The 27,764-nt window shown below is 38.6% G+C and overlaps 1 protein-coding gene across 7 annotated transcripts in view; it reads left to right on the top strand.

Annotated features, from left to right (window-relative positions):
* SGMS2 (sphingomyelin synthase 2) overlaps positions 1 to 27,764 on the top strand; it is an 86,676-nt gene that overhangs the window by 42,814 nt on the left and 16,098 nt on the right. For 2 of the 7 annotated variants that reach the window (XM_045056029.1, XM_023252878.2), the window contains exons 2-4: positions 22,090 to 22,277; positions 22,712 to 23,411; positions 27,091 to 27,208. In XM_045056029.1, coding sequence (XP_044911964.1) covers positions 22,957 to 23,411; positions 27,091 to 27,208 — 573 coding nt within the window. In that variant the 5' untranslated portion in view covers positions 22,090 to 22,277; positions 22,712 to 22,956. Of the gene's footprint in view, positions 1 to 21,678; positions 21,888 to 22,089; positions 22,278 to 22,385; positions 22,611 to 22,711; positions 23,412 to 27,090; positions 27,209 to 27,764 lie in introns of those variants that run through there. The other 5 variants (XM_019829136.3, XM_019829135.3, XM_045056028.1 and 2 more) reach the window with 4 other exon arrangements.

The raw sequence follows: 27,764 nt of genomic DNA, 5'->3' as shown, positions 1-27,764 counted from the left end.
TTGCATCTTTTGGTATTGGCCTCTGAGCTCACCCAATAACTTTGTGTTCTTTACCTTGCATCTAATTTAACCATCATTTGTTCTATGTGATGTGACCTTTCACTACAATCTTATAAAGTTATTTTCTTCAGTTTTGATGTCTTATTTCTTCTTTAATTAACCTGAAATCGGGAGCTCTTTGTTGAGATCTTATTTAATTGGCTTCAGCCCTGGTACAAAAAGGGTTCTCCATCAGCCCCCACCCCCACCCCACTGTAGACTTCTTACTCCATTTAGACAGCTAAGTAGTGAATGGAACCTAATGGATGTTTCTTCCATGAATTTATTTCCCTTTTCATGTGGCATATATTGACAAATATTATTTCTTATCATAAGGAACAAAGATAAACCATATTTTTATTGTAATATGCCAATGGCCAATCATTTGGCCTAGTTCCTTATTTGAGAATGTCAGAGAGGTAAGGCAGAAGGAACTGAGGACCAAAGAGATTGCTTCACTTCTTATCAAGTGGTAGAGTCAGGGTTAGAACCTGGACTTTAGGATTCTAAGATATTAATTACCATGTAAGTTCAACTTGTATTTAATTTGCTTCTGATATTATCAAGGACATGTTGTAGGGGTTGTGGTTGTTGAGTAAACTTTTATTGTTCATTATCTTAATAAACCCCTATGGACTGTTACCCATAAATTATCTATATCAAGCAAATTAAAATATCAAACATTTTTATATCTTTGACAGAATCAATTTCTCGCTCATAGGACCAATCTCATGGTGGTGTTACCTAGGAGGTAACCTAGAGGTAACCTAGAGGTACCTAGGAGGTTACCTAGGAGGAATTACCTAGAGCATCCGATGGCTAGTTCATTCTTTATCCATAAGTTACCTTACCCTACTTCTTTATGTGAGAAATGGGACTTTTGTTTGCCTTCTTTTAGCTGTCTTTGTTGAGATCGCTAATGCATCTTTGCTTTCTTTTTATGGGATATATTTTTTAAGTGCGTTTATGTATTTTGAGAGAGAGCATGCATGCACGCACACATGCTGGGGAGGGACAGAGAGAGAGAGAGAGAGAGAGAGAGAGAGAGAGAATCCCAAGCAGGATCTGTGCTATCAGTCCCCCTGATGTGGGACTCAGTCTCTCCAAACATGAGATCATGACCTGAACTGAACCAGGAATCGGACCCTCAACTGACTGAGCCACCCAGGTGCCCTGGGATGATATATTTTTTTAATGTGGCAAAAGGTCTTAGAAATAAAATAATGGGACTCTATTAAATGAAACTGAAACCCAACATTGCTAAATTATGTACCCAGGATTAGTCATGGCTTATTTGTGACCAAATACATAGAGATAAGGATTCTGGTCTATTCTGATCCAGGACCTTGCCATGGTACCATTACTTTTTAAAATTTTAGCCACAGAACCCAGGTTTCAGATGAGATTTTGGGTTACCCCTCCAAAATAGAAAAGCAGAGTTCCTCTAGTTGAAGATGGGTCTGCATGGTCTCCCTGAGACTGTGCACTGTAATGTACTTCTTTCTTTCCAGTATAGTACACAGCACAGATAAAATGCATGGCCCTTCTCCACCCTTAGCACAACAAACTAAACCTGACCTGGTTCTGCTTTCCTGGAGCATTTCTGTCCCCTGTATCTCAAAGAGAATATAAATGAAAAAGTTGGGGGGGGTGGGCACAGATGGTTGAGCATCTGACTCTTGATCTCAGCTCAGGTCTTGATCTCAAGGTCATGAATTCAAACCCCTACACTGGGCTCCATGCTGGATGTGAAGCCTACTTGGGGGGGGGGGGGGAGGGGGGGGAAGAAAAAGTTGGAGAAGGTGAGTTGACCGAGCGTGGGAGTCACAGCTATAAAGGAAATGTCAGGTCTTCCCCTTTGACTGTGGAACATTTTTACTCTGTGTCAAGAGGAAGCGGCAGAGGAGATCTGGCTATGAGAACCTACTATCTCTATGGTTGGCTCTTCAGATTTGGTAGGGGTTCACATTTCCTTTTCTTTGCTGAAGCCGTGTGCTCATTTGTAGATGTTTTTTCTCAAAAAGTGGCAAAATGGCATACTAAATTAGAACCATGTAAGTACCAAATGCTGGTTCCACTACTTAGTAGCTGGTGACCTTGGCTAATTCACTTAACTTCTATGTGCTCATTTGTAAAATATGGGTAATAATAATACCGATCTTGGAGTTGTGGTGAAGATTAAATAAGATAAGTAAAGCAATTAGAATAGTCTTGGGGAAATAATAAATACTACATAAGTGTTAGCTACCGCTCTTAGTCTTAAGTCTACACTATATAAATTTAAATCATTAATAGGATACAAATTCAAAAAATTTTCAACACTTAAATATTCCAACCTAGCATTAATTAAACTATTAATTAAATAGTTATTTATCTTCTTGGCAGAGAGAATCTAGCATAATAGGGGTAAATCCCAGCTAGCTTTGCATGATCATAATGTTGATAAAATTGTTTAGAATACATATTTGTAAAATACTTTTCCCAATAAAAGCTTTCTTTATGACACCCAGATATTGACTAAGTATGTAATTCACATTTGAAAGGCTTTGTGATTATTAAATAGAATGTGTAATTAAATGCTCTGGATTTTCTTACAATTGGCAAATTTTGAAGCAAAATCTGATTTGCATCTATAGAACACCATTTATAAGAGGTTTGTGTAGTAATTATGCATGAATACATAGGTCAACAGGCAGACGTAAAGAATAGTAACCATACTGTGAAAATGTCGGACACAAAGGACCCCAGAAGGGAAGGTTAGTTTCTAACAAGCCCGAAGTTATAAATAGGCACTTGTTTTTAACTGGAGACTTGGGGAGATCCTGTGTCTCCCTCTCTCTCTGCCCGTCCCCTGCTTGTGCTCTCTCTTTCTCTCTCAAAACTAAATAAATAATAAACATTAAAAAAAAAAAGATTATAAAGTCACAAACAATCTTCCCCAAGAAGAAACTGAAGCAGCACAGTCACTGTGGGGAAGGACTGACCACTGACCATTTGAGCAGCTGTCCCTCTCTCTCTCTGGTTTTGTTCCCAGCCCATTTCCTGCTTTACTGGCTTTTTAAAAGCCCTTAAATGGCTCTCTGTGGCCAAAATCCATTGCTTATTTTGACTTTAAAAAAAACTTACAATAGACCATTTCAAGCAGTTATACTGAAAGTAGAGACAACCGTGTGGTGAACCTTATCAGCTACAACAACTGTCACAGGAAATCTTTTTCATCATCCCCCCCACCCCTGGATTTTTTTGAAGCAATCCCAATATCTCATCATCCATCTGTACCTATTTTGGTATGCCTCTTTAAGATAAAGGGTCTCTTTAGAACAAACAAAACACCTTACTGCCATTGTTCCTTCTAAACAAAATTAACATAATTTCCATAATAATAAATATCCAGTCAGGTCACCGTTCCTCAGTTATCTCAGTTTTTTGTCCAAGACTGCTTCTTAGAGGGTGTTGTGTCCTGACATTTGACATTGCTTACAAGGACCTTTGTAATCTGGCCTCTGCCTTCCTTTTACAGGCTTTGTTCTTGGGATGAGTTTTTCCCTTTCCCTAAATCCTGTGCTCCCAGCAATATTTACTTAACTTCTGTTCCCTTTACTTGCAGTATCCCCTCTTATCAGGCCTTTACATAGAGTGGGTTTTTTAGCAGCCTCTTCACCCTTACCCTCTTGCTTACATACCTGCCTCTCATGTGTCAGGTCTCAGAGCGTCAATGTCATTTCCTCCAAAAACCTTTCCTGCTACAATTTTTGGACCCAGAAATGAATTGTCAAGTACAGTACTCCTGGCCCAGTGAGGTTACAGAGCCCAGTGTCCCCTTTCCCCAAGTCTCCATTTAGTTTTTTTTAATGTTTATTTATTTTTGAGAGAAAGAGAGTGCAAGCAGGGGAGGGGCAGAGAGAGAGGGAGACACAGAATCAGAAGCAAGCTCCAGGCTCTGAGCTGTCAGCGCAGAGCTGGAAGCAGGCCTCGAACTCACAAACCCACGGGACCATGACCTGAGCTGAAGTCAGACACTTAACCGACTGAGCCACCCAGGTGCCCCTTGAGTTTATATCTTCTTAGGGAACCCTTCTCTCAATGTTTTCACTTTTCACTCTGATAGTACAAAATACAAGTGGTGCCTGATACTCCCAGCACTATATCAGCTTTCTTCTCATTTGAAAAATAATTTTTTAGGTATCTTTTTGGTGGATGGATTTAATCCATTTAAAATTTGTTGTGGCTATTGATATCCTGCCCTGTGTAAGTCAGGATGTTCCTGACCTGAACTAAGCTGGAGAAAGCAGAGTTAAGGTGATGGGAGCAGGATTAAAATGGATAGGACCTGGAGTGATTGTCAGTGAAACCCCCCAAATGAACTCTCTTCTTCTCAGTGCTCCCCATCAACCCATAATCCTTTTTGACATTCTTAATTTTTTTTTTTAATGTTTACTTATTTTTGAGAGAGAGACAGAGCGTGAGCAGGGCGGGAGCAGTGAGGGAAGGAGCCAGAATCAGAAGCAGGCTCCAGGGTCTGAGCTGTCAGCATAGAGCTGGATGCGGGGCTGGAATTCACGAACTGTGAGATCATGACCTGAGCTGAAGTCGGACGCCTAACCAACTGAGCCACCCAGGCACCCCCCTTTTTGACATTCTTAAGATGTGCCTCTAAAGTATAGATCCATATGAACCAGAATGTAATTATTGCTCTTGTTCGGCCTAAGCTCTGGAAATGGGCTCCCAATCTCCTATTATTGCTGCAGATTATGCTACAGGAGATGTTAGAAGCAGAAACAAAACAAAACCCAAATTGGAAAACAAACAAAAAAAACCTTCTTTTCTAGCCTGTTACTTTATTTCAGTTTTTTAAATGTATTTTGTTGATAGCAAAAGTATATTTTAAAAAACAATTTCAGGTGATTATTTATAGCCAAATACTTCTATTTATGTAGGGTTATCAATGAAAATTAGATTTAATAGAAATAAGATTATGTATGGAATTACATCTTTCAGTTACCTGATGCTAATTGAACATTGAGTTTATAGTGTTTCCTGGCTACCTCATGGCATCATGTTCATGTTCAGTGCTTTTAATCATCCTGTGTTTTTCTAAATCTGCTTCACTCTGTAGAAAAGAATTCTGACCATAGTTTACTCCCAAGGATAGACCGCTGCTAAACTGAATAACTACTTCACTGATCTTCCATTCACTCCTGATTTGTGGAGCTTGGCATTTTTGTTTTTCTTTATTTTTTTTTTAATATTTAAATTCCAGTTAGTTAACATACAGTGTAATATTAGTTCCAGGTGTACAATATTCCTACAGCACCTGGTGGGGCTTGGCATTTTTAAAAGGCTATTTATTAAAAACAAACAAAAAAAAAACTATTTTACTTTTTAAAACCTTTGTTTTCAGTTTTCATAGACTTAAAATTCCTGTGACATTTATTACACACACACACGCACATGCATCTCCAGTCTTCTTCCCCCATTTTAAGTTCATTATTTGAATTTTCTTTTCACTTGTACTTCTATCTGGTATATATGGTTTTACTAAACTTCAAATGTTATTTCAGGCTGTAATCTAATTTATAAAAGTTGTTTTTATGGCTCTTTGGTCTTTTTAAGTCACTTCTGTCTGGGAAGATTGGGGGGAGATACTTAACCAAAAAAATCCCTTGAGAATAGTAGCCGGGCTTCTCTGCTGCTACCTTCCTTAGCACTCAGAGCCAAATTCTGCACAGAACGGAAGGCCAGAAATAATTCTGCCTTCTGTGTTGACTGCCCATGTATTTGCCTTACCTTCCAGGCTTTTGTCAGTGAGTGTAGTAACAGTTACTACATATTTAACCCTTGAGTATTGCTTGAGTTTGGTCACTAGACTTGGGGTACAGGTTTTGAAGTTTTCTATATCCGTAGTTTCTATCCTATCTATTAGGATTCAATGATAAAGTTTCTGCATTGTAAGTCTAATTGGATTCTAAATCCTCTTTAGGTATTTGCTACCTTCAACCTTTCTTTTCCTGCATAATTGATTTTACTCTTCCTGTGATTATAATATTGCGTCCTTAATCTTTTCTTAAAAGCCTCATGTGGGTTAAACATTTCTTAGAAGACAACACTGGGGTGATCAATTAAATAAAAGTCCATTGTGATGTATATAATTAGAATATTAAACACATATGTTTTATTTTGGTCTATTAGAAATGGAAAAAACTCAAAGGCAAAAATCCATAATTGAGTAATAATTGGAGCATTTCCAGTGGAATCCCTTTTTAGTTTTAAAAAGTTTGATTTGCACAGGTTTCTAAGAGCTATTTATATTAATTGTATCTCAGCAGGATGGATGATAGATGTTCTTGATATACCTTTGACTTGGTGATACACTGACTTTTTTCTTCTGATTAAGAGTATTCATGTAAAATGTTTAAATTGACTGTTACCTCGTAAGCCCAGAGATTCTATTTTGGATAACCCTCCTGTTACTCTCTTGCCTCATCTTGGTTTTTCATCATAACAATTTTAGTATATGTGCTGCCGAAGTGAACACTTTTCATAACAATTTTAATCTTTTTTTAATGTTTATTCATTTTTGAGAGAGAGAAAGAGTGCGAGAGTGAGCAAGCGCACACAGTGGGGGAGGGACAGAGAGAGAGGGAGGCACAGAATCTGAAGCAGGCTCCAGGTTCAAAGCCACGGATGGTGAGATCATGACCTGAGCCGAAGTCGGACCCTTAACTGACTGAGCCACCCAGACGTCCCCAATTTTAATCTTTATATTGTTGTTGTACACAGCAGAGTATAAGCTTGTGGGGGAAGTGACTTTTTTAAAACTGTGGCATCCCTACAGCATTTCCTATAATAAACACTAAAGACCCTGAAATGAATAATTATCATTGTCTTTTTAGGCAATAAAATCAAAACGTGCTGCTTATTTATTTTTTCAATACAAAATGGTAAAACGTAAATGTTCCATGTAGTATCACCTGTCTCGTAGCCATGTTGATTTATTTACACACACAGAAGAGTTTTTCCCCACAATAAAGAAACATGCTATATATGGAAAACATTTTATAACTTACTTACTTCACCTAACGTTGTATGATGGTATGATAGTATTTTATTGTACAAATAAAACCTATTTATCATGTAACCAGTCCTATCTTGATGGACAGTGTGATTGCAGTCTTACAGGTCCAGAATCACTTATCTGTATTTTCAAAAACTACACTTCTAAAAACTAAAGGCCCTCCTGACCTATCTGTTCCTCCTCCCCTCCTCCCCTCTTCCTTCTTCCTCCCCTTCCCTTCTCCTATTCTCTTTGCCTTCCCTCCTCCCTTCAGTAACCCTTGGTGTCACAACTCCTGAACTACCCAGAAGCTCTTTATAGTCTTTATTTACCCAACTTAATGAGAATATTTTCATATGTCTGGTTCAGATATATTAATATTTGAGTATCTAGTGTTTCCCCGATCCAGCCAAGGGGGTAGGGGTGAGCTGTGTGACCTAATATAGCCTATACTTAAGTTTTTCTGAAATTCAAAGTTCTGAGTTTTAAAGTGCATCTGTTGCCCAAAAATTCTATTGAGTAGATTTGGAAAACAATCTTCTCATGCTTATGCTGGTATCTTTAGATAAATTCCCAGAAGTAATTCTAAAAAGTGTAATATCTAGCTTTTGGAATTAGGGAAAAAAGCACTAATATAATTTTTTTTAAAAAAGAAGATACGGAATTAGAATTTTGTAGTATTTGGGATTATTACTCAGTATGATTTATGGGTTTTTGTAAACTTTTAAATTAAGGTTTCCAATCATTCTTTGAATTTTTAAAAGTAACTTTTATCTATGGTATACTTACTGTTTTGAAAAACATTATTTAATGATCATTTGGCAATTTCAGGTTATTTCTGAAGTTTTGTCACAGAACAGAGGACAAAAACCATTAACTGATAATGAGTACAATGAAGCAAAAGTCCACCAAATACCAGGAGAAAGGTTTTTAAAATACATAAGCTTAAAGCATCCACAGTGCACAAAAATTACCAATATTTGAAAAGAGGGCTTGGGGATCTGCATTTTTGACTGAACCAACTTCCCCATCAAATCCAGTTTGGCCTCATTCTCTGCTACTTGGCAGCTAGTTTTATTCCGGGGAAACTAAACCGAATTAGTGACTGGTTTTGTTTTGTGAAATATTGAGTGACATCCATTATATGGAAATTTATAAAGCAGTCCTCCCTCCTTTGTTGCAAATAAACCCTGCAGAAGGTATCACGCTTCAGTACAATTAAGTCTCTTTTTGAAAGTTGACACTAACTGAACACCAATTTAATTGTGTGTGTATGTCAAGTTAGGGCTGTACCATTCAACTAGCTGTTAGTTTACCAGGCTTTGCCAAGGAGCCGCAGTGATGCAGGTGTGTCGAAAAACAACATTTGTGGGGGCGCCTGGGTGGCTCGGTAGGTTGAGACTCCGACTCTGACTCTTGATTTCAGCTCAGGTCATGATCCCGGGGCTGTGGGATCCAGCCCCATGTTGGGCTCAGCACTGAGAACTGAGCCAGGAGCCTGCTTGGGATTCTCTCTCTCCATTCTCCCCTCTCCCCAGCCTGAGTTCCCTCTGTCTGTCTGTCTGTCTGTCTCTCTCTCTTTCTCAAATTAAAACACACAGACACACACACACACACAGACACACACACACACACGACTTTGTAGACATGTATTTTTTATTGCACTTTATTGTGGGAGTGAAAACATGAAATAAAAAGATTTCAGTTGGTAAGTACTTCCATGAAAGCAACAGCAACAACTATACATGGTTTCAGGTACTTTTAGATATAAAATGTTACATTTGTAATGAAACATTTTTAAATGTGGACTGCACACAAATGTAGGAAGCAGAAAAATCTCCTACTCCTACCACTTGGATAACCATTCTTAATATTTTAGTGTACTTGTGCTCTGATTTTTCTGTACATGCATTTTTTACATACTTGGAATTGTACAAAACAAAATACCTTTTTAAAAACAAACACATTCTCCCTATTAACTCTGTCAATACTGTTATAGTTAAAATAGCCATCAGCTTTTTCTTGATTACAAGAATGGTTAATGTGGAAAGTGGAAAATATTACTTGGAACAAGGAAAAAATTAAAATCATCTTAAATTCATCAAAGCAGGGTTAATATTTGGTATATTTTCTTCAGGTTTTTTCTATGTAAATACAACATACATCTTTACATTACTGAAATCATACCGTATTTCCTGATCATTAGAATTGTAAACATAATCTTCATAAACTATTTGAAAATATTTTTGTGTTTAGATACATGGGTGAATACTTTTATTGTAGAAAACTTGGAGAAAATAAAGTACAAAGGAAAATAAAAATAATTGGTAAATCTCACCATCAGCATTAACATCTGATATTCTTTTGGTGTATTTATTGACTTGGTTTTTAAAAATTCATACATTTACACGTTTATGAAAGTAATACAGTGCTGTTTTTTAAACAGTAAGTTTAATGTATCTTATGGATGCCTCAAAATGTCTACTGTGGACATTTAGATGCATATTTAATGTATTACATATGTTTTACTGTACTTCACAGATGCTTCTAAATGTCTCCTGTAGACATTTCGATTTTTGTTTCACTGAATATATTTTTGGATAATGTTTTTTCTGTATTAAGACTTGTTCTAAAATACATTCTCAGTAGTAGAGTTACTATGTCAAGAGGTGTAAGCATTATTAAAGCTCTTGACATGTTTAAGTGACACCTGGGTGGTTCAGTTGGTTCAATTGGTTCATCTGACCTCAGCTCAGATCATGATCTCGCAGTTCATGAATTCGAGCCCCACATCAGGCTCTCTGTTGTCAGCACAGAGCCCGCTTCGGGTCCTCTGTCCCTCTCTCTCTGCCCGTCCCCTGCTCACTCTCTGAAAAATAAATAAGCATTAAAAATATTTTTTAAACAAAGCTCTTGACATGTTTAAAAAGAGACAGAATTTCAAAAGAATTATGCCAATTTATGATCCTACCAGACATTCATTGCAATTTTTATGCTCCTTTCCAATTACAGTTTAAATTATAATTTAATGGACTTTGTTTGAAGGTAACTTTCCACTGTTCTTATCCACAGATGACAATAGGGTAGAAGTTTGTATGTTAATCTGTCAATGAGATATACTGTAGGAAGTTTTTGTTACTAGTAATTGGGAGATACTTAGATGCAGGAACTCTTTTGCCCAGGATATGTCAGAGGAGGTGTGGGGGAAATCAGCTCCAAATAGAAATTAAGGAAATGAGTTCTGGCTATAAGACAGGACCTAGCAGTTTTATCCCCTACTTGTGTTTCCTTTCCTGCCCATTCTCCACTCTCCCGGAGAATAGCCCAGCAAAAAAAATACTCTCTGTCCCCCTTCCTTCTATGCTCTCCCCACTACATTTGACAGTGGACTGTCACAATCAGGGTCCTGTAATCACCTGGCTTTAACATACAGAATATAAGAATGAACAGCTGACTTAATGTACAAAGAAAGTATAGGGCCAAACCCCCAGGTGGAAGCCTGGATTAAAGAATAATTAATATTTTATATATTATTTATATAGAAGTTATTTATATTTATGTTATAATTACTGGTTTCTGTCTAATAACAATTTCTGCTAAGTGAATCTCTGACATTTTTACATGATAAATTTTAATTGTGGTTATGTTGACAATTACTATGGTAGTAATATTCCAGTATAGGTAGTCCCCAGACTTTCCAACACTGTATTGCTGGGTTGCAGCACCTACCCCCCAGTCCCTGCCAGTTTGGTTTTCCATCCAAATACTCAGGGCTTTCCTGCTTTTGATAACAAGGATTGACGCTCCCTTCCAGTGCCTCTTCTCACTCCCCAAGCTATAAACCACCCTTACACAGAATAAATCTTACTCTGGTCCCCTAAGAGCCATTTAAGTGCAGCCCTGATGTCTATACTTTTCCATATTCTCTTTCTCTTTTCAGGTTTCATTGTAAAAACTCTTACTCTTTTTCTGCTATCCCTTTTCTTTTCCAATCTCTTCCCTCTTTTTCTAATTATCTCCTGGAGGCATAGCTTAGGTGTGTTGGAACTAAATGTCTCATGTTATGGTATACATAGAAGAAATACAAAAGAAGACCTGTGTATCCTGTTCTAGATTTTTGCTGAAAAGAAATGGGCAATTGGCTAAGGACCTTACATAATCAGTGGTGTATATCATCTACTTTGTGGTCCTTATTCTATCACAGTCCCTGCTCTTTGTGGGGAGGGGCTCACACTCCATCCTGGGTACCTTCAGTAGACAACAAAGGATACATTTGTTTATTAGAAACTTTGCTTTGCAACTTGTGAACCAGTGCACGTGGTCACAAATGGAAAGAATAAAAGTCTTGACTAAGCTGTCTCCCTGTTTTGAGGGAGGAATGTGTCAAAACATTTTGATGCAGCTGAAGGTTCCTGGATCACTTGCTCTCGCTGAAGACATCGGGCATCGGGACCTAGTTCTGAAGAACCTCATTTTCCCTCTCACACCATGCCGGTTGGCAGTCATTTTGAGTATTCGGATACTTAGCCACTAATATTTACTAAAATAATATTCAAATATTATGGTGTTTAAACCAGATTTATTTCCTTCAAATGAAAAATTTTTTAATATGCAAACTTTCTGGTAACAATTACAGAAATGAACACTTTGTGATAGTTTCTTCTTTAATTTACTAGGACAAGTGAAAATTCAGTAGGTAAACATTTTATAGATATAGTTCAGATACCAATATAACAGTCCCTTGCATTCCTTGAAATTGTTAAAATGGCATTGTTAGATTCAAGATTTTAATCTTTTAAGTTACTTTTTTTTTTTTTTTTTTGCTGCCTTTCCCCCATGTGTACTAATCCTTGTGTCAGTTTGGGTTTGAAATCTGGCTCCCTCTTCAGAGACCTAAAATTAGGAAACATAAATTATCATTATTAGGTTTTTTGCAGTAACAAAATCCTAGATTACAAGCAGATTGGTCAAATAAGTGCTTTTGAGAAACAAATAATGTATTTAAATACAACATAGCAGTTTAAATTCTGAGAGAAACTAGAGCCAAATATAGTGACCTTAATGGCTTTGGAGAAAGTATTGCTTTTTATAGTCTCATACCATTTGAAAGCAGTGGCTTGTTCGGCCAGTCATGCAAAAGAACAGCTTTGTGGTTGGCATAAGAAAATGAGAAACTGAGGCTTTATACAGACCTTTCTGGGTCTTCTGTGGTCTGTTTCCTTTGCCTTATAGTGAAAACCATGCTCTGCCTTGAGGAACCCAGGTGGGTTGCAGCAAGGACTTAAAAACATAAAGAAATACCTAGCCTTCGTGTTCCCCACACACCTTTGCCCTCTCCCGAAGCCTATGTAACACCACACCCAAATCGCAACAAGCAGATGGGGCAAACCTGCTGAAGGTCCAGCTCCTTAATTTTTCGGTGTTTAATTCTTGCTACCAGGAAGTGCTCCCCCCAAAATCTCTCCAGTTGTATTAAGCTATTTCTTGAACTCTTGAACCTGTTTCTTGGCACAGCACTAAGCAGAAATACAATAACTGTTATATTTTAGATTCCTATCAAAACGTCTGATTCTAGACTTTAGACCTGTACGAGGAAGTTGTATTGGAGCGTATCTGGGTGTCGTTTCTCCAGCAGTGCTGGGGATTGAGTAAGCTTCCTGTTCTTCAGCATCAGCTCTCCTCTGTTACCACACTGTGTACGGACTGCAAGTGCCTGGTTAAATGTCGCTCCTAAAGCCTCACCTTTGCCTCTGCACTAGAGCAAGATCACTTACCTCCTTCCTGTCGTTCTTGCTTACAGGCGATTTCACTCAAATCCCAAAGTGGTGAGATTCTAGTAAACATCAGGGAAAGCTTCAAGATATTGTTTTTAAATACCCATTTAAATAGGCTATGAAATTGAATAAAGTATCCCCACAGTGAGGTCACAGTGGGGTAGAGGGAGAAATCAATAGGTGTATTTCTTTCTTTTTTTTTTTTTAATGTTTATTTGTTTCTTAGAGCAGAGTGCGTGATGGGGGCAAAGAGGGGGATAGAGAGATTCAAAGCGGACTCTGTGCTGACAGCAGAGAGCTGGATGTGGGGCTTGAACTCAGAGAAACCGTGAGATCATGACCTGAGTCAAAATCAAGAGCTGGATGCTTAACTGACTGAGCCACCCAGGCACCCCTCAATAGGTGTATTTCTAAGCAACCTGAAGGGCATGGAATAAAGAAGCTCCATTAAAGTAGAGAATTATTAAATTACTATTCTTTGTTTCCTTCTCATTTTTTATCATGGTTTTCCAAAAATAAGATATGCTTCCAAATCTAAGAACATTTTTTATTTTGTTGATGAGGAAATACACTGTTGACTTGACTGTGATCTCTTTACTTACTTAGAATGAGGTCTTCTGATATTTAGAACATGTTGTGTGGTCTGGAGACTATGTGAAATTGTTGGCCCTAACTTCTGCTTTTCGTTTAGACCAGCCACTGTTCTCAGGAAATAGAAGCTCTCATTGCAGACTTAATATATTTTAAAACTATTAAATGGAGTTTTTGTGGTTTCCAGAAACATCCTCATTTCAATAGGTAATCTGTGCTCCCGTTGCAGAGTAGTGAGTATTAAAACCCAAGAGAATCGGTTTCTAGGTGTATAAATCTTTGGGGTATATAAGGAAGAATAGGAATGTAGAAACAGGTGATTATCACTGTTGTTTAGTTAGGCTGTAGATTTAACCTTTCTGGTAAAGCCTCCAGGGTATTTATACTAAATAAGTGCTGGCTGCTTTTGTTTGATGGTTAAACATGCAGCAGGTAGTGCAGGTGTGGGGGTGGGGGACAGGGGGAATGATTCTAGTGACCAAATGTCTGTCCTGTATCTTGTGAATTGACATAATTACAGTTCAGATTATTAAGAGTACAAATGTCTGTTTAAACGAGAGGGGCTTTCTTTTGCTCATACGCTAAAGTAGATAAGCATTTTGACACAAAGGCAAGACTTCAACTCACCTTACTCTCTGAGGCCATGGACATATCATACTTTGCTGGCAGTGAGTTCAGAAAAGAGGAGTGGGAAGTAGAAAATTCTAGCCTCATTCTACCAAACACTGAAAACACCAGATAAAGAAAGAAGAAACTACCAGGGGAGTCCCTCTATCCCTACCCCCCTGAAATTCTCTAAGCTTTCCTAGATGTATCCAGAATAGAGGTGGGGAGAAGGGTTTGGGGCAAGCATAAGCCAGCCTTTGGGCAAAGTGTGTGATGTGTCCCTGACTCTACCCCTTAACTCTGAGAACGTCTGCTTTAGAGTATACCTAAAGGAAACTGAAGAATTATTTTAAATACTTCCTAGTCCTTGACCTCGATTTACGGCCTTCTTCTGTCTTCAGGTTCCCAATCTGTCTTGTCCATCTACACATTCACACTCACCCCACCTTCCACATTGTACCGCAGACTGTCACCTTGTCTTTCCCTGTGACTCCAGCTCTCTGAGTGGAGAACTCCTATTGGAGAACTTCAGTCTCTCAACCCCAGGGTGACAGTTTTGTCTTTTCAATATACACTGGAATCAGATCTGATCATCAGAATTTGGCAGCCATTGGCAATAAAAAGAATAGCAGCTAGGAAATAGAAGCCAGATTTTGAAACATCCAATGGAACATTTTGCTAGTTATATCTTAGTGAAGGCACTTTATTGTGTCACAGGTAAGTCAGAAACAGTTAATACAGGCCACGCACTGCTCCCCCTCTCCTGCTGCACTATGGCCTGGAGATGATCCCTTCTTGTGAAATGCTCCCAGTGCCACGGTTTAAGGTTTTCCAATTGACACAGCTAATATTTGCTCTGGGTAAATAAGTATTCCTTTCAACAAGTATTAAATTATCTACCCCACCAGTTAAAGTGACCAATTTTTTTTAATGTTTTATTTATTTTTGAGAGTATGCAAGTGGGGCAAGGGCAGAGAGAGAGGGGGACCGAGGATCTGAAGCAGGAAGGCTCCACGCCGTCAGCACAGAGCCCCATGTGGGGCTTGAAATCCTGAACCGCAAGATCACGACCTGAGACGAAGTTGCATGCTCAACCAGTTGAGCCACCCAGGCGCCCCCCAATTTTTTTTTTAATGAGAAAAACAATGGACCATTTTTTTTTTAATTCTTTTAATAAACTCAGTAAATTTTGATTAATTCTGTTAGAGAAAAATCCATCTTTTTTTGTCACTTTATATTATTTAGCTACAAGGGTTTTTTTGGAGCACAGTTTACACAGATTTTATTAAGCTGTTTGATTTTCATTGGTTGGTTCTTGAACTTGTCTGCAGAGAACTTAGAAATGTGTATTGTGGAATCACTGCTAAAGAAGTTTTCAGTTGGTAAGTACTACCCTTGACAGGGATACGTCAGTCAGGAATATAATAAGTGTGGGATAGTCCTTGGTTTTCTGGTTCCTTAGAAAGAACTTAGCATGACAGTCTGTGGGTTTTTTTGTTTTGTTTTGTTTTGTTTTGTTTTGTTTTGTTTTGTTTTGTTTTGTTTTGTTTTGTTTTGTTTTGTTTTAAAAAGCTTCATGAGGTCATTATTACCCACATAGTAAAAAACTCATTTGTGGGGCACCTGGGTGGCTCATTCAGTTAAGTACCTGGCTTCAGCTCAGGTCATGATCTCACAGTTCATGAGCTCGAGCCCCACTTCTCACCATCTCTTCCTTTCTTTCTGCACCTCATGGGATTCTCTCCCTCTCTCTGCCTCTCTCTCTCTCTCAAAAGTAAATAAATAAATACATACATACCTACCTCATTTGTTTTAAGGGTGCAATTAAATGATTTTTTTTAATTTACAGAACTATGAAACCATCATCCCTTCTACTTTAAGGCCTTCACATCCCCCCCAAAAGAAACTTGCAGCCCATTTCTAGTCACTCTCCATTCCCACCAGCAGCCCCAGGCAACCATTGCAATATCCTGGATCTTTCTTCTATAACAACTGAACTGATGTCTACTCTGCCTTCATGAAGGATAGTAAATCAGTACCAGAAGCTAAAACATCTGTCCTCTACCCAAGCTATCTCTCCCAAAATTTAGAGGTTCGGTTTTATCTTTTAAATTTAAAAAATTCTTGGGGCGCCTGGGTGGCTCAGTCGGTTAAGCGTCCGACTTTGGCTCAGGTCATGATCTTGTGGTCCGTGAGTTCAACCCCTGCACCGGGCTCTGTGCTGACAGCTCAGAGCCTAGAGCCTGTTTCAGATTCTGTGTCTCCCTCTCTCTGACCCTGCCCCATTCATGCTCTGTCTCTCTCTGTCTCAAAAATAAATAAACGTTAAAAAAAATTTTTTTTTAACCAATAAATTAAAAAAAAATATTTTCCCAGATCCATTCCCAGCATGCTGTCACCCTACAAAGCCTGCCCATTTCCCTAATTTTAAGTCTATCATCATACCTATATAGACCCAGTGGCAGTATAAAAACTTATTATAAAGCTCTGATAAGGACTCTTTTCTTTTTTTTTTTTAATTTTTTTTCAACGTTTTTTATTTATTTTTGGGACAGAGAGAGACAGAGCATGAACGGGGGAGGGGCAGAGAGAGAGAGGGAGACACAGAATCGGAAACAGTCTCCAGGCTCCGAGCCATCAGCCCAGAGCCTGATGCGGGGCTCGAACTCACGGACCGCGAGATCGTGACCTGGCTGAAGTCGGATGCTAAACCGACTGCGCCACCTAGGCGCCCCAAGGACTCTTTTCATGTTAACTTTTGTTGAGAAAGTATTTCACAAAAATACATGATAATTTATTGGTAAATTATAGATCTTCTTTTCAGTTCTCAGTATTCAGAAAATTTTGTGAGTGCTTCTGAAATAGAATCCCATGATTGAGAAGATGCCTTCATTATCTGCAAGCATAGTAGGACTTTTGCCCATTTTAGGTGGGAAGAGTTTTATACAAGCTGAGCTCTAAGATTAGAGGAAAAGGTAAGGTGTTTTGATCTCTGAAAAAACTTTATATGCATGACATATCTTAGCTAAAATGGATCTTATTAACATAAAGTGATATATGATAAATTTAAATGGTAGTTTATTAGGAACAACTGTAGTTAAATGGTAGATAGGGGTAATGGGAAATACTTAATTGGCTCCTTTGTTCTTCCTGTCACAAGAGGGGTGAATTATATATTGAAATTTTCTCTAAGTGTATACAAATTTTTGCAAAATAACGGAGATTTAAAAATGCCTCTGATGTTATCTAGAGGACTTTCCTAAGTATGTATCTCTATTTAAAAAAAAATAATAATAAGGGGCGCCTGGGTGGCTTGATCGGTTAAGCATCCGACTTCAGCTCAGGTCATGATCTCACGGTCCATGAGTTCAAGCCCCGCGTCGGGCTCTGTGCTGACAGCTCAGAGCCTGGAGCCTGTTTCAGATTCTGCGTCTCCCTCTCTCTCTGCCCCTCCCCTGTTCATGCTCTGTCTCTCTCTGTCTCAAAAATAAATAAACGTTTAAAAAAAATTTTTTTTAATAAAAATAAAATAAAAATAATAAGCTTGAGCCTGGGTGGCTCAGTTGGTTAAGTGTCTGACTTTGGCTGAAGTCATGATCTCGAGGTTCAAGCCCCACATCAGGCTCTCCACTATTAACACAGAGCCCACTTTGGATCCTCTCTCTCTCTCTCTCTGCCCCTCCCTCTCTTCCCCAAAATAAGTAGACATTAAAAAAAATGTTAAAAACTCATAGTTGTCACTTTTCTTTTCCTGACTATATTGTTGACCTCTTAACATAATGGCACCAGAGGTGGTGATGTGCCATTAAGAATACGGGCTCCTGAGGTCAGGGATTCCTGGTTCTAATCTGGGCTCTGTTCTTTCTCCCTGTCTGGCCTTGAGCATCTCACTTTACCTCAATTTCTTTAAAATATTTCCTAGGGTTTTATGAGGATTAATTAGGTAAGTAGCATTTTCTGAGAACTATTTGTGGCTGTTTAATTCTACAACTTGACTTTTTAATGGCTTTATGGTGACAACTGAGTTGTTTTGTTTTTAAGTCTGAAAAGCTTTTATGTCTGTTAAGAAACTTATCAGGTGTTTCTTTCCACTGATTTTCCATTCATTAAAATTGTTTCAAGACCTAGTTTTTCCTAAGACTTTAAGCTGAATGTATAAATTTTCTTTTATTCATAATTCCAACTTGCAGATGTTAAAAACACATTTCCTTCCATCAGTGTTTAACTTCTTTAATAGATGACCTCTTTTTAAACATTAAAACCCATTTTTAAACTCAGATAAGTTTCCTTAATTTTTAAACTACATTTACACATTTAATATGTCTTGTCTTCTTTACTACTACAAATGCACAACCAGGCTGCCATAGGGATCTAGTAAGCAGTGCATTTCTAAGCCCTGTGACAAGAGCTCATGTCTATACTCAGTCTCCACTACAGGCTGCCATCAGTGAGCCTCAGGTCAGGACTGTTAAGAAGATATGTGCATCATGAGTTTGACAACCATACCTTTTCTGATAGCCTTGAGTATCTGTCACATGGCCCCTTCCCCAGTTTTTAAAAACCATAACCTCTGATATGAATTACTGAGATTCTCCATCTCCTATTCAGATCTAAGTTTGTCTTTATTGGGTAACTGCATCCTTCTTATGTAATATTTCTATGCTTGTCTCACACTTTATAGTTACTACATCAAAACATAGTATTTTATGATAGTAAGATAACCATAATTCATTTAACCCCCTGTTTTTGGATACTAGATTATTTTCAATTTTCTCATATCAACGACTGTTGAAAACATACATTTAGGGGTTCCAGGGTGGCTTAGTTGGTTAAGCGTCTGACTCTTGATTTCAGCTCAGGTCATGATCTCATCATTTGTGGGATCAACCCCATGTTGGGCTCTGCACTGACAGTGTGGAACCTGCTTGGGATGCTCTCCCTCTCTCTCTGCCCCTCCCCTGCTGGAGCATGCACACATACACTCTCTCTAAATAAATAAATAAACTTTAAAAAAAAATGTAGAAATATTTTGTGTACATTCTTACTTCCTCTGGATAAACTCAAAATAGAATAACTCAGTGTCATTACCCTAGTATTATGTAATATATAACCTAATACCTACCAGTGTGAATCTTGGAATTGTTTTGTCAAATTACACAGACAAATCCTATTGAGATTATTAAAGGGAATAACTAATGTATGAATATGGTCATATCAAACCCTTTATGGAATAGAGGTGACAGAAATAAAACAGAAGCTAATAATGTGTTTTCTTGGGGCACCTGGGTGACTCAGTCGGTTAAGCGTCCAACTCTTGATTTCAGCTCAGGTCATGATTTCACGATTGTGAGATCAAGACCTGCATCGGGCTCTGCACTGGTTGTGGAGCCTTCTTAGGATTCTTTCTCCCCTTCTCCCCTGCTTGTGCTCTCCCCCCACCCCCTAAATAGTAGTAGTAGTAGTAGTAGTAGTAGTAGTAATGTGTTCTTGTAATTTGACAAAGATTCTAAAGTTTATTTAGGGATGAAAAGAGGAGTAACACCAGATACTAAAACACATATTACAGGATACTGGCATTGAAAGAATGTGTTTCTAAATAGATAATTCTATTCCCTTTATTGAATACTTTTTCCCCCTGAAACCAAGTGGATGTTGATTTGTATCAAATGCCTTTTGTACTTCCCTTAAGATAATCTGTCTTTTCTGTTTACATATGTTTGTGTTTTCTTACAATCATTTCCTAATTTGAAACCTTACTTGCACTTCTGGAATAAGTTATTCTTTGTCCTAAAAACAACCTAACAGAATATCAGTGTAAAAAGTTTCAGGGTTTTGCGCTTTCCTTCAAAAGGAAGATTAGTCTATACAGGTCTTTAACTTTTCTGGGGCACCTGGGTGGCTCAGTCGGTTGAGCATCTGACTTCGGCTCAGGTCATGATCTCACAGTTCGTGGGTTCGAGCCCCGCTCCCAGGCTCTGTGCTGACAGCTCGGAGCCTGGAGCCTGCTTCGGATTCTGTGTCTCCCTCTCTCTCTGCCCCTCTTCCGTTCATGCTCTGTCTCTCTCTGTCTCAAAAATAAATAAAAACATTTAAAAATTTTTTAATATTCTCTAGGTTAACTTCTGGTATTTTGCAATGTAAGGACTTGGAAAGGTTTCATCTGCCTTGTGCTCTGGCATAGTACCGTAAACAAATGAACCAATGGGATTGCTGTCCATCGAAACTATTGTGGTTTTTGTCACTTTCCCAGATACTTACTTGGTAGCAAAGGATCACCATAGAAATGAATATGTTTGTAGTCATCATCTCGGTGACATTGTGTCACAAAATTGGTTGACACAGGATGAATGTGCTTTGTATATTCAGTCTTCTTAATGAAATCCCAAGGAAAATATCAGTCCTGCTACTAATGACGATAAATGGGCTTTGCACACACCAAGTGCTCTTACTCCCAGTAGTGCAAAGCTCTTTATGATTAATTATTTCAGTCATCCTCACAGTTGTCCCATGAGGTGAGTGGCTGAGTGCTTCCTCTTAGAAAAAAAAATAATAAAACAGGTAACTAATTGGATTTTCTTCTGTTCTACATTTTGTGTTCTAGAACTGGATAGCTACCTTATAAAGACCGCCAGTGGACGTGGGTTTCAAAATCACAAGCTTCTTTCACATATGAACACCAGGCTAGGAGCAGATGTGGAGTAGTAAAGTTGGAGAGAATTTTGATGAATTTGGCAAGAGACTATGAGTGGATTAGCCTAGATGTGGTGAAAAGAGACAGGCAACGACTGAGTTGGTGTTTTGGCACCTCCATTAGAAGTGGTAATCCAGGGTGTCAAAGGTTTGGTTTTGCAAATATTTTAACAAGACATCTCTTTGCTATTTGTACTTACTCTTCCCACAACATTGTGCTAGGGTTCTACAAAGGATCTCTGTCAATCCCAGTTTCCACACAAGGTTGCTGGTCCTTTCTCATCCTGCTCTAATGTTTTAGTGCCTGGGGCTTTTCACAGGGACCATAGAAAGGTGAGATGTCTGCTTCTCAGTAAGACCTCTTAGCCTGTGTCCGTCGTCCAGTGACCATCCGTTTCTCTCCAGGTCACCTTATGCCGTCACTTTCCTGGAAGTGGACAGTGCCTCTCTGTAGACACAGCTTGTCAGGGGAGCAGACATACAACTAAAACTACGTTTTTATCTAGTGATCACCTTGTCCTTCCTTTTACAGTACACCTTTCTGTCTTCCCCAGTAGTTTCGTTGTCACTTGAGCTCTGTCTCCTCAGACTGCAAGCTCTTTGGATGAATGCTCAGGCCAGGCATGTTTTTTAATAAACTCCTTTTAATTGACTCTGCGTCGCGCCCTCGGCGCTGAGGTGTTCAGGTGCACAATAAAGGCGTGTGGTTGATCTATTTGCCATCCATACTGTCAACAAATATTGCCTGTACTTATTGACTGTGCCATTTTACCTTTTTTCCCTCTTTCTTTCATTAAGTGAAGGTTTAGCTGTCCTGCTTTGAGTTTTTCCTCCTCCCTGTTTTTTCCTAAAGTTCCCCTGAAAGGGAGCCCTTTAAAATGTGAAGAATTACGCTGCAGTTGTGCAGTGTACTCAGGGTGGGGACTAATTACGAGGTTCGAAAACCTCTTCAGGTGGCTGGGTTCTGCAGCACGACTAAAATACTGCTTTCCTAAATTGAGAACAGCTGGGGCTGTGTTGCTAGCAAGTATAAAAGAGTTGGTGCTGGGGCTCTGCGCTGTGAAGAAGTCTTTGCTCTTTGAAGCCTGCGGAGCCTCCGCCGAAGGCATCCTTTCCTCCTCCGTGTCGCGGTGGTAAGTGCCTGGAGCTGGTCCCCAGGGTGTCAGTTTCTGTTGCGCGGTAGAAATTGTGCCGGCCGCCTCAAAATGTGGTTCCTTACTAATTTAGCATGTCAGCTGGAGGATTTTTATCTTTCTCGAGTAACAAGTGGAATGTGTTCCCTGAATGAAAACATAGCTAAGGCTTTGTGTGTCTTTTCACTGTATTATTTTGAAGGCTGTCCGCGTTCCTGATGTGTGGTGTGCATCTCTAAATATAAAAGGATAAACTGAGGCAATGCCACCTTAAGTACCTTGCATATGTGGTTCTTGAATCTGTTCTGAGAAGTGGTCGTTTAAGAAGACTCCAGGAAATAAAAAATTGAGTCTTTGACAAGTGAAGAGAGTAACGGTTATTCAATGCATGTAAGCACCTCATCAGTTTTTTATTCTTCCAGGTTCACAGAAAAGCTACAGTCTTAGGAAAGAATGATGTGGTCTCTGGAGAGGTTCTAACTTATTGTGACTTCATGGTTAGCAACAAGTAATAGTGTCTGATGAAGTATTTGCCAAGTTGGGTCCTGATTTTTATTTAAAGAGATTTTAAAGGGATTTATTAAAATGTTTCCATTAATACTGACATCAGCTCAGAAAGAGACAAGATTCCCAAGATAAGACAACTCAGTATTTTACAAATAAACTCCATCTCAACACCTTTCACCATGTTCTTATGATATATTTATAAAGCAAATGGCTTTGGTATTTGCTTCCTTATTTTGATAATGCTTTTGTTTTGTTTTGGATGGTTAACAATTGGACATGTACCGTTTCTGAACGTAGTTTTGTTTTATTTCTTACAGGTGGGTGAGTAACACCTTTGGGAGAAAGAAAATTGGCTTCCTTTCTTGAAGGTGGTGAGTGTACAGCAGGTAGCTGCATGGAAGGAACAGTAATCAGATGGCCACCTTCTTCACTTTGTGCTAGGAAACAAAATCAGTTATAAGAGTCCATGTTGATCTCGGAAATAGAGGGATTTGAAAAAGTTAAGTGTGCACAAAGAACAAGAACTTTACCATCTCCTTCTTGATCTGAAGACTGGGGGACCATGGATATTATAGAGACAGCAAAACTCGAGGAACATATGGAAAATCAAACCAATGATCCCGCAAATACTTACACAAGACCTGCCGAGCCTGTTGAAGAAGAAAACAAAAATGGCAACAGTAAACCTAAGAGCTTATCCAATGGGTTGCGAAAGGGCACCAAAAAGTACCCGGACTATATCCAAATTGCTATGCCCACTGAATCAAGGAACAAATTTCCCCTGGAGTGGTGGAAAACAGGGATCGCCTTTGTGTACGCTCTTTTCAACCTTGTCTTAACAACCGTCATGATCACAGTTGTGCACGAAAGGGTGCCTCCCAAGGAGCTCAGCCCTCCACTACCAGACAAGTTTTTTGATTACATTGATCGGGTAAAATGGGCATTTTCTGTATCAGAAATAAATGGGATTATATTAGTTGGATTATGGATCACCCAGTGGCTGTTTCTGAGATACAAGTAAGTAGGTCTAATAATTTTAGGGGGACTTGCCGTAAGCTTGTATTTAAGGGAGTAAATATATAATTGAAATTGTCTTCCTCAGTTTTGTCCAATAAATTCATTCCTAGCCAGGCATTTGATGACAAGAAGCCATGCAAAGATCTACCTTATTGAATAAGTAAGCATTTGTTGAGCAACTGTGTATGAAAGGGGCAAATATGAGGACACTACAGATACGCTGTGGTTGGTGATTCAGAGTTGATGAATGTAAGGTGCAGTTCCTGATTTTAAGCAACTTGGTACTGTGGTATCTGAATGATAAATCAAGAGGCTTGGAAAGGAATAACATTCACATCATCATGCTTTTGTTATTTTAGGCTTTTAACAGGTGGGGAATGGAGTAGACTGGGAAGTGTTTTTCTCTTATTACTCATGATGTGATGACTATATTGGTCTATAGTCAATGGCGTTCTTTGAGGTTTGCTTCTATTCAGGAGTTCTCAAATTTTACATTTCCTTTTCTTTTGCCTATTGGGAATCCAATCACAAGAGCTTTAGAAATTGAATTTAGATGTGGGTCTATGAAGTTTGGGCTTTAGACTTCTAAAGTAAACACACTGTCCAGTTTCCCCCGTGGCACCACAAAGGAGCTCTTAGTTCACTGGTTTCAGTCTCCTTGTTTTGAAACAGGAGCAATCAGGAAGTAGGAAGCCAGGTACTTTTGCTTTAAAGACACTTAAAAATAGGACATAGCTCTGAAGTGGTTATTTTTGCTTCCCTGTGAAATCTCGCTGCTAGCCCATAAAAACAAGGCCCCTCAATTCCCTTTTTCATTTCATTTACCCTTCGGAGATTTGTTCTCTACTAAGATTCTAGCAATTAAATCGCTAAAATATAAGTTTGATCAAAGCATTGTTCATAAACTGAGGCTTTTGAAAATGTAATATATATTTAGTCAATACATACTGTTCAAAAATTCACAAATAGGATTTTCACATTAATACCACAAGATCATTTTTAGAAGAAAGAATTTATGTCATATTGTTCTTTCCATTGGTTGTTGCTTTGAGAATAGAAGAATTCAGTCTCTATTTGCTGAAGAGTTCCCCAAATTCAGGTTTGTAGTTTTGAAAACTTATTCTACAAACCAAAGTCATTCCTAAACATTTTCTTTAATATGTGTAGGTAAAAGATAGCCATCAACTGCCTTTTACTAGAACTTTTTGCTGCCAAAGTTATTAGTTATGGTATGCTTTATGCCAAAAGCAAACAATACATTTGTTGAACTTTAGTGTTTCTCTTTCTGGTTTCTACAATTGACACTGAAAATAAGAGAGCCTGCATAGGCCAAAGGTGTTTGCTTTCTCCTTTAATTTAGGCCAACATTTTATTTGTATATATGTGAAAAGAGATATTTTCCAGGGTCTGGTAAGTAGCTGGCTTCTATCCAGAGGTACAGTCTCAATTTATTTGAATCTTCATCTAAAGAGTTGTTATGCACTGCCTCTCCATGACCACCTGAGATTTTACCATGTCATAGATGACCACACATTTTAATGATACCTACCATTTTGGTCACAACCCATCATCAGAAATTTGTTGGGGAAATCATACTAATTTTTTTTCACTTTTGAGGTAAAATTGTATCATGTATTTTAGTAACTAGTAGAATAATTTTTGTAACATGTTTTGAACATCCTGGCTGAATGAGAAATCCTACTTGCGCTTCTTTGTTAAAGCATCTTCAAAGCTGTGTGGGGCGGGGGGGAACATTAGCTCTAGTTATTTTTCTAAATAAGGTTGCAGAGTGCACATTTTACCTTCTAAGTTAATTTTCAGTTCTGAGTACAGCTGAACTCAGAATGCTGGAATGAATATAATTGACTCATAATAATTCCTGCCTATTACTTCACCTTGTCTAACAGCATGAAGCACACAGTTCAACACTTTTTGGGTCTGAGCTAGAAGCAAAGAATGAATTGTTTTTCACTTAACCAAATGGAGAGACTCAGCACTGTTTATCGCCCATTCCTTTTCAGTACTTGAAAAGGCATAGTTAGCATAGCAAACCTTTGAAATAAATGGCCTTGCACTAAATAAATACTTTCATCTAATAGTCTAGGTATTTTTCTTCTCTATATTTTGACCCCAGAAACCCTGGAATATTCTTAAAATAGTTACTGGAAACATGCAACTAAAATTACATTTGTACATAATTCTGTAAGTTAGAAATCCTAACAGTTACCTGAATTAGACCTTGATCCACATCAGATGAAAGTCTTGGAGAAAACTAAAAATATGCCACATACCTGAAACTGCCTATTTTTCCGGAAGTCTTTGATCAGTATTAGTTTTGAAAGTTTGAGAGCTCTGAAAATGAGGGACCTGGAGTAATACAGTTTATGTGCTAGGGAAGTCACAATTAGCAATTCTAGGGGCTTTATGGACCCCACCCATCTCTGAATCCCCAGAGCCCAGAGTTTATAGACCCACCCCTAACTGCATAGCAGAAAATGAGCTGTCATCTTCAACTGGACATAAGGACACCCGGAACCCTCAAAGCCCATTCAGATACCCATGAAGCAGTGGTGCTAGCAGGCAGGGCCTACCCCTGTGGAGGATTCCTGAGATGTGCTCAGAGTCACCCTCTAGGAACCACTGCCTTGGAGTGAGGACTTAGTGGTCCAGGACAGGGACTAATATCAGTTTCCACCAAAAAATCGAAAGTATAAAAGGACTTGTGGGATATTTATTTATTTATTGCTTTTTTGGATCAAGGTTGAATAAAACAAGGGTAAACTCATCAGTTAAGAGCTTCACTGGTAAACGCCCGTAAATGCACAAGGATACTTCGGACAGTTTCAAAATATAATTCTCTGAAAATTGGGGTGCCTGGGTGGCTCAGTTGGTTGAGCGTCCGACTTCGGCTCGGGTCATGATCTCACAGCTCATGAGTTCAAGCCCCGTGTCAGGCTCTGTGCTGACAGCTCGGAGCCCAGAGCCTGCATCGGATTCTGTGTCTCCCTCTCTCTCTGCCCCTACCCTGCTCATGCTCTGTCTCTCTCTGTCTCTCAAAAGTAAATATTAAAAAAAAATTTTTTTTTAATTCTTTAAAAATCTATATAGTCATAGACAAAATAGTTCATGCTCAAGTTGTGAAAATCCTTTTGGATGGTCTCCAAATAAACCTTGCTTATATAACTTAGGTTAAATTAGTTGTCCCATTTCCCTATGTGTCCAATTATATAGTATCACCTTGGCTCATTAGTTAATTCCTCTGTGACTGGCTCGTTTATACCTTGATATGTTCTCAAGAGAAGGTTTTATTAATGCAGTGAGTTGACTGAAAACATAGTTCATTGAATTCTTTGGCACAAAGAGTAACTTTTTTAGGAGAGGTGGTTGTCTAGAACCCTGAGTCAACTTTAACTCCCCCACTCCCCACAGACACTCCTTTTGGGTCCCAACCCACCTAGAATTATCACAATATGTGAACCTCTGTTTCTGAAAGCTACAGTATGGCCTCTCCATGGGATTGCAGGGGTGGGCAGTTCACAAATAAGCCTTTGAGCTGTGAAACTGTGGTCTGTTAATGCCACTCTGTATTATTCTTTATTCTGTTAAACGTTGTTTGATAATGCATTAGGAGCAGAAACAACAAGTAAACTTGTTTTCCCCACCCCTGTTTTTCCTTTAGGTCAATTGTGGGGCGCAGATTCTTTTTTATCATTGGAACTTTATACCTGTATCGCTGTATCACAATGTATGTTACTACTCTCCCTGTGCCTGGAATGCATTTCCAGTGTGCCCCAAAGGTAAGTACCTCTGAATTACCATACAGAGGAGATGAAGAAAACGATTATTGAACACCTGCTCCCTATTGACATGCTCTTTAGACACTTTCATATGTGTTAACTGCAATCTAATATAGTTTTTGTTTCTCTTTAGACTTGGGGGAAGAAATTTAAATATGTTCATAAAATGTGTATCTTTGCGCATTAGACATTCATTTTCTACTAACTAAAAGTTACAGTGGGGTGTTCAACTCTGCTTTTTTGCCCTCTTATTTACCTATTCATTCATTCATTCGTTCATTCGTTCATTCATTCAAGTATTAAGCTCCTGTTCTGCACCAGGCCAGCACTGTAGCAACAGCAATGACCAAAACAAAGTTTTTCTTCTTCTAAAGCTTATATTCTGTTGGGGGATGACAACTGAGAAATAAATGCACACCTTGTCACATAATGATATGTCAGGTTGCTATCAGATGAAAAACAGAAAAGCTGAGTAAGGGTAAGAGCGATGCTGAGGACAGGTACTACTTTATACAGAGATCAGAAAGGCTTCTGTAGTAAGAAAGCATTTGGGCAG

Source organism: Felis catus, chromosome B1, assembly GCF_018350175.1.
Source record: "Felis catus isolate Fca126 chromosome B1, F.catus_Fca126_mat1.0, whole genome shotgun sequence".
Taxonomy (NCBI): Eukaryota; Metazoa; Chordata; class Mammalia; order Carnivora; family Felidae; genus Felis; species Felis catus.
The sequence above is the reverse complement of the archived record's forward strand: the minus strand, read 5'-3'. Positions and strand labels throughout refer to the sequence as shown.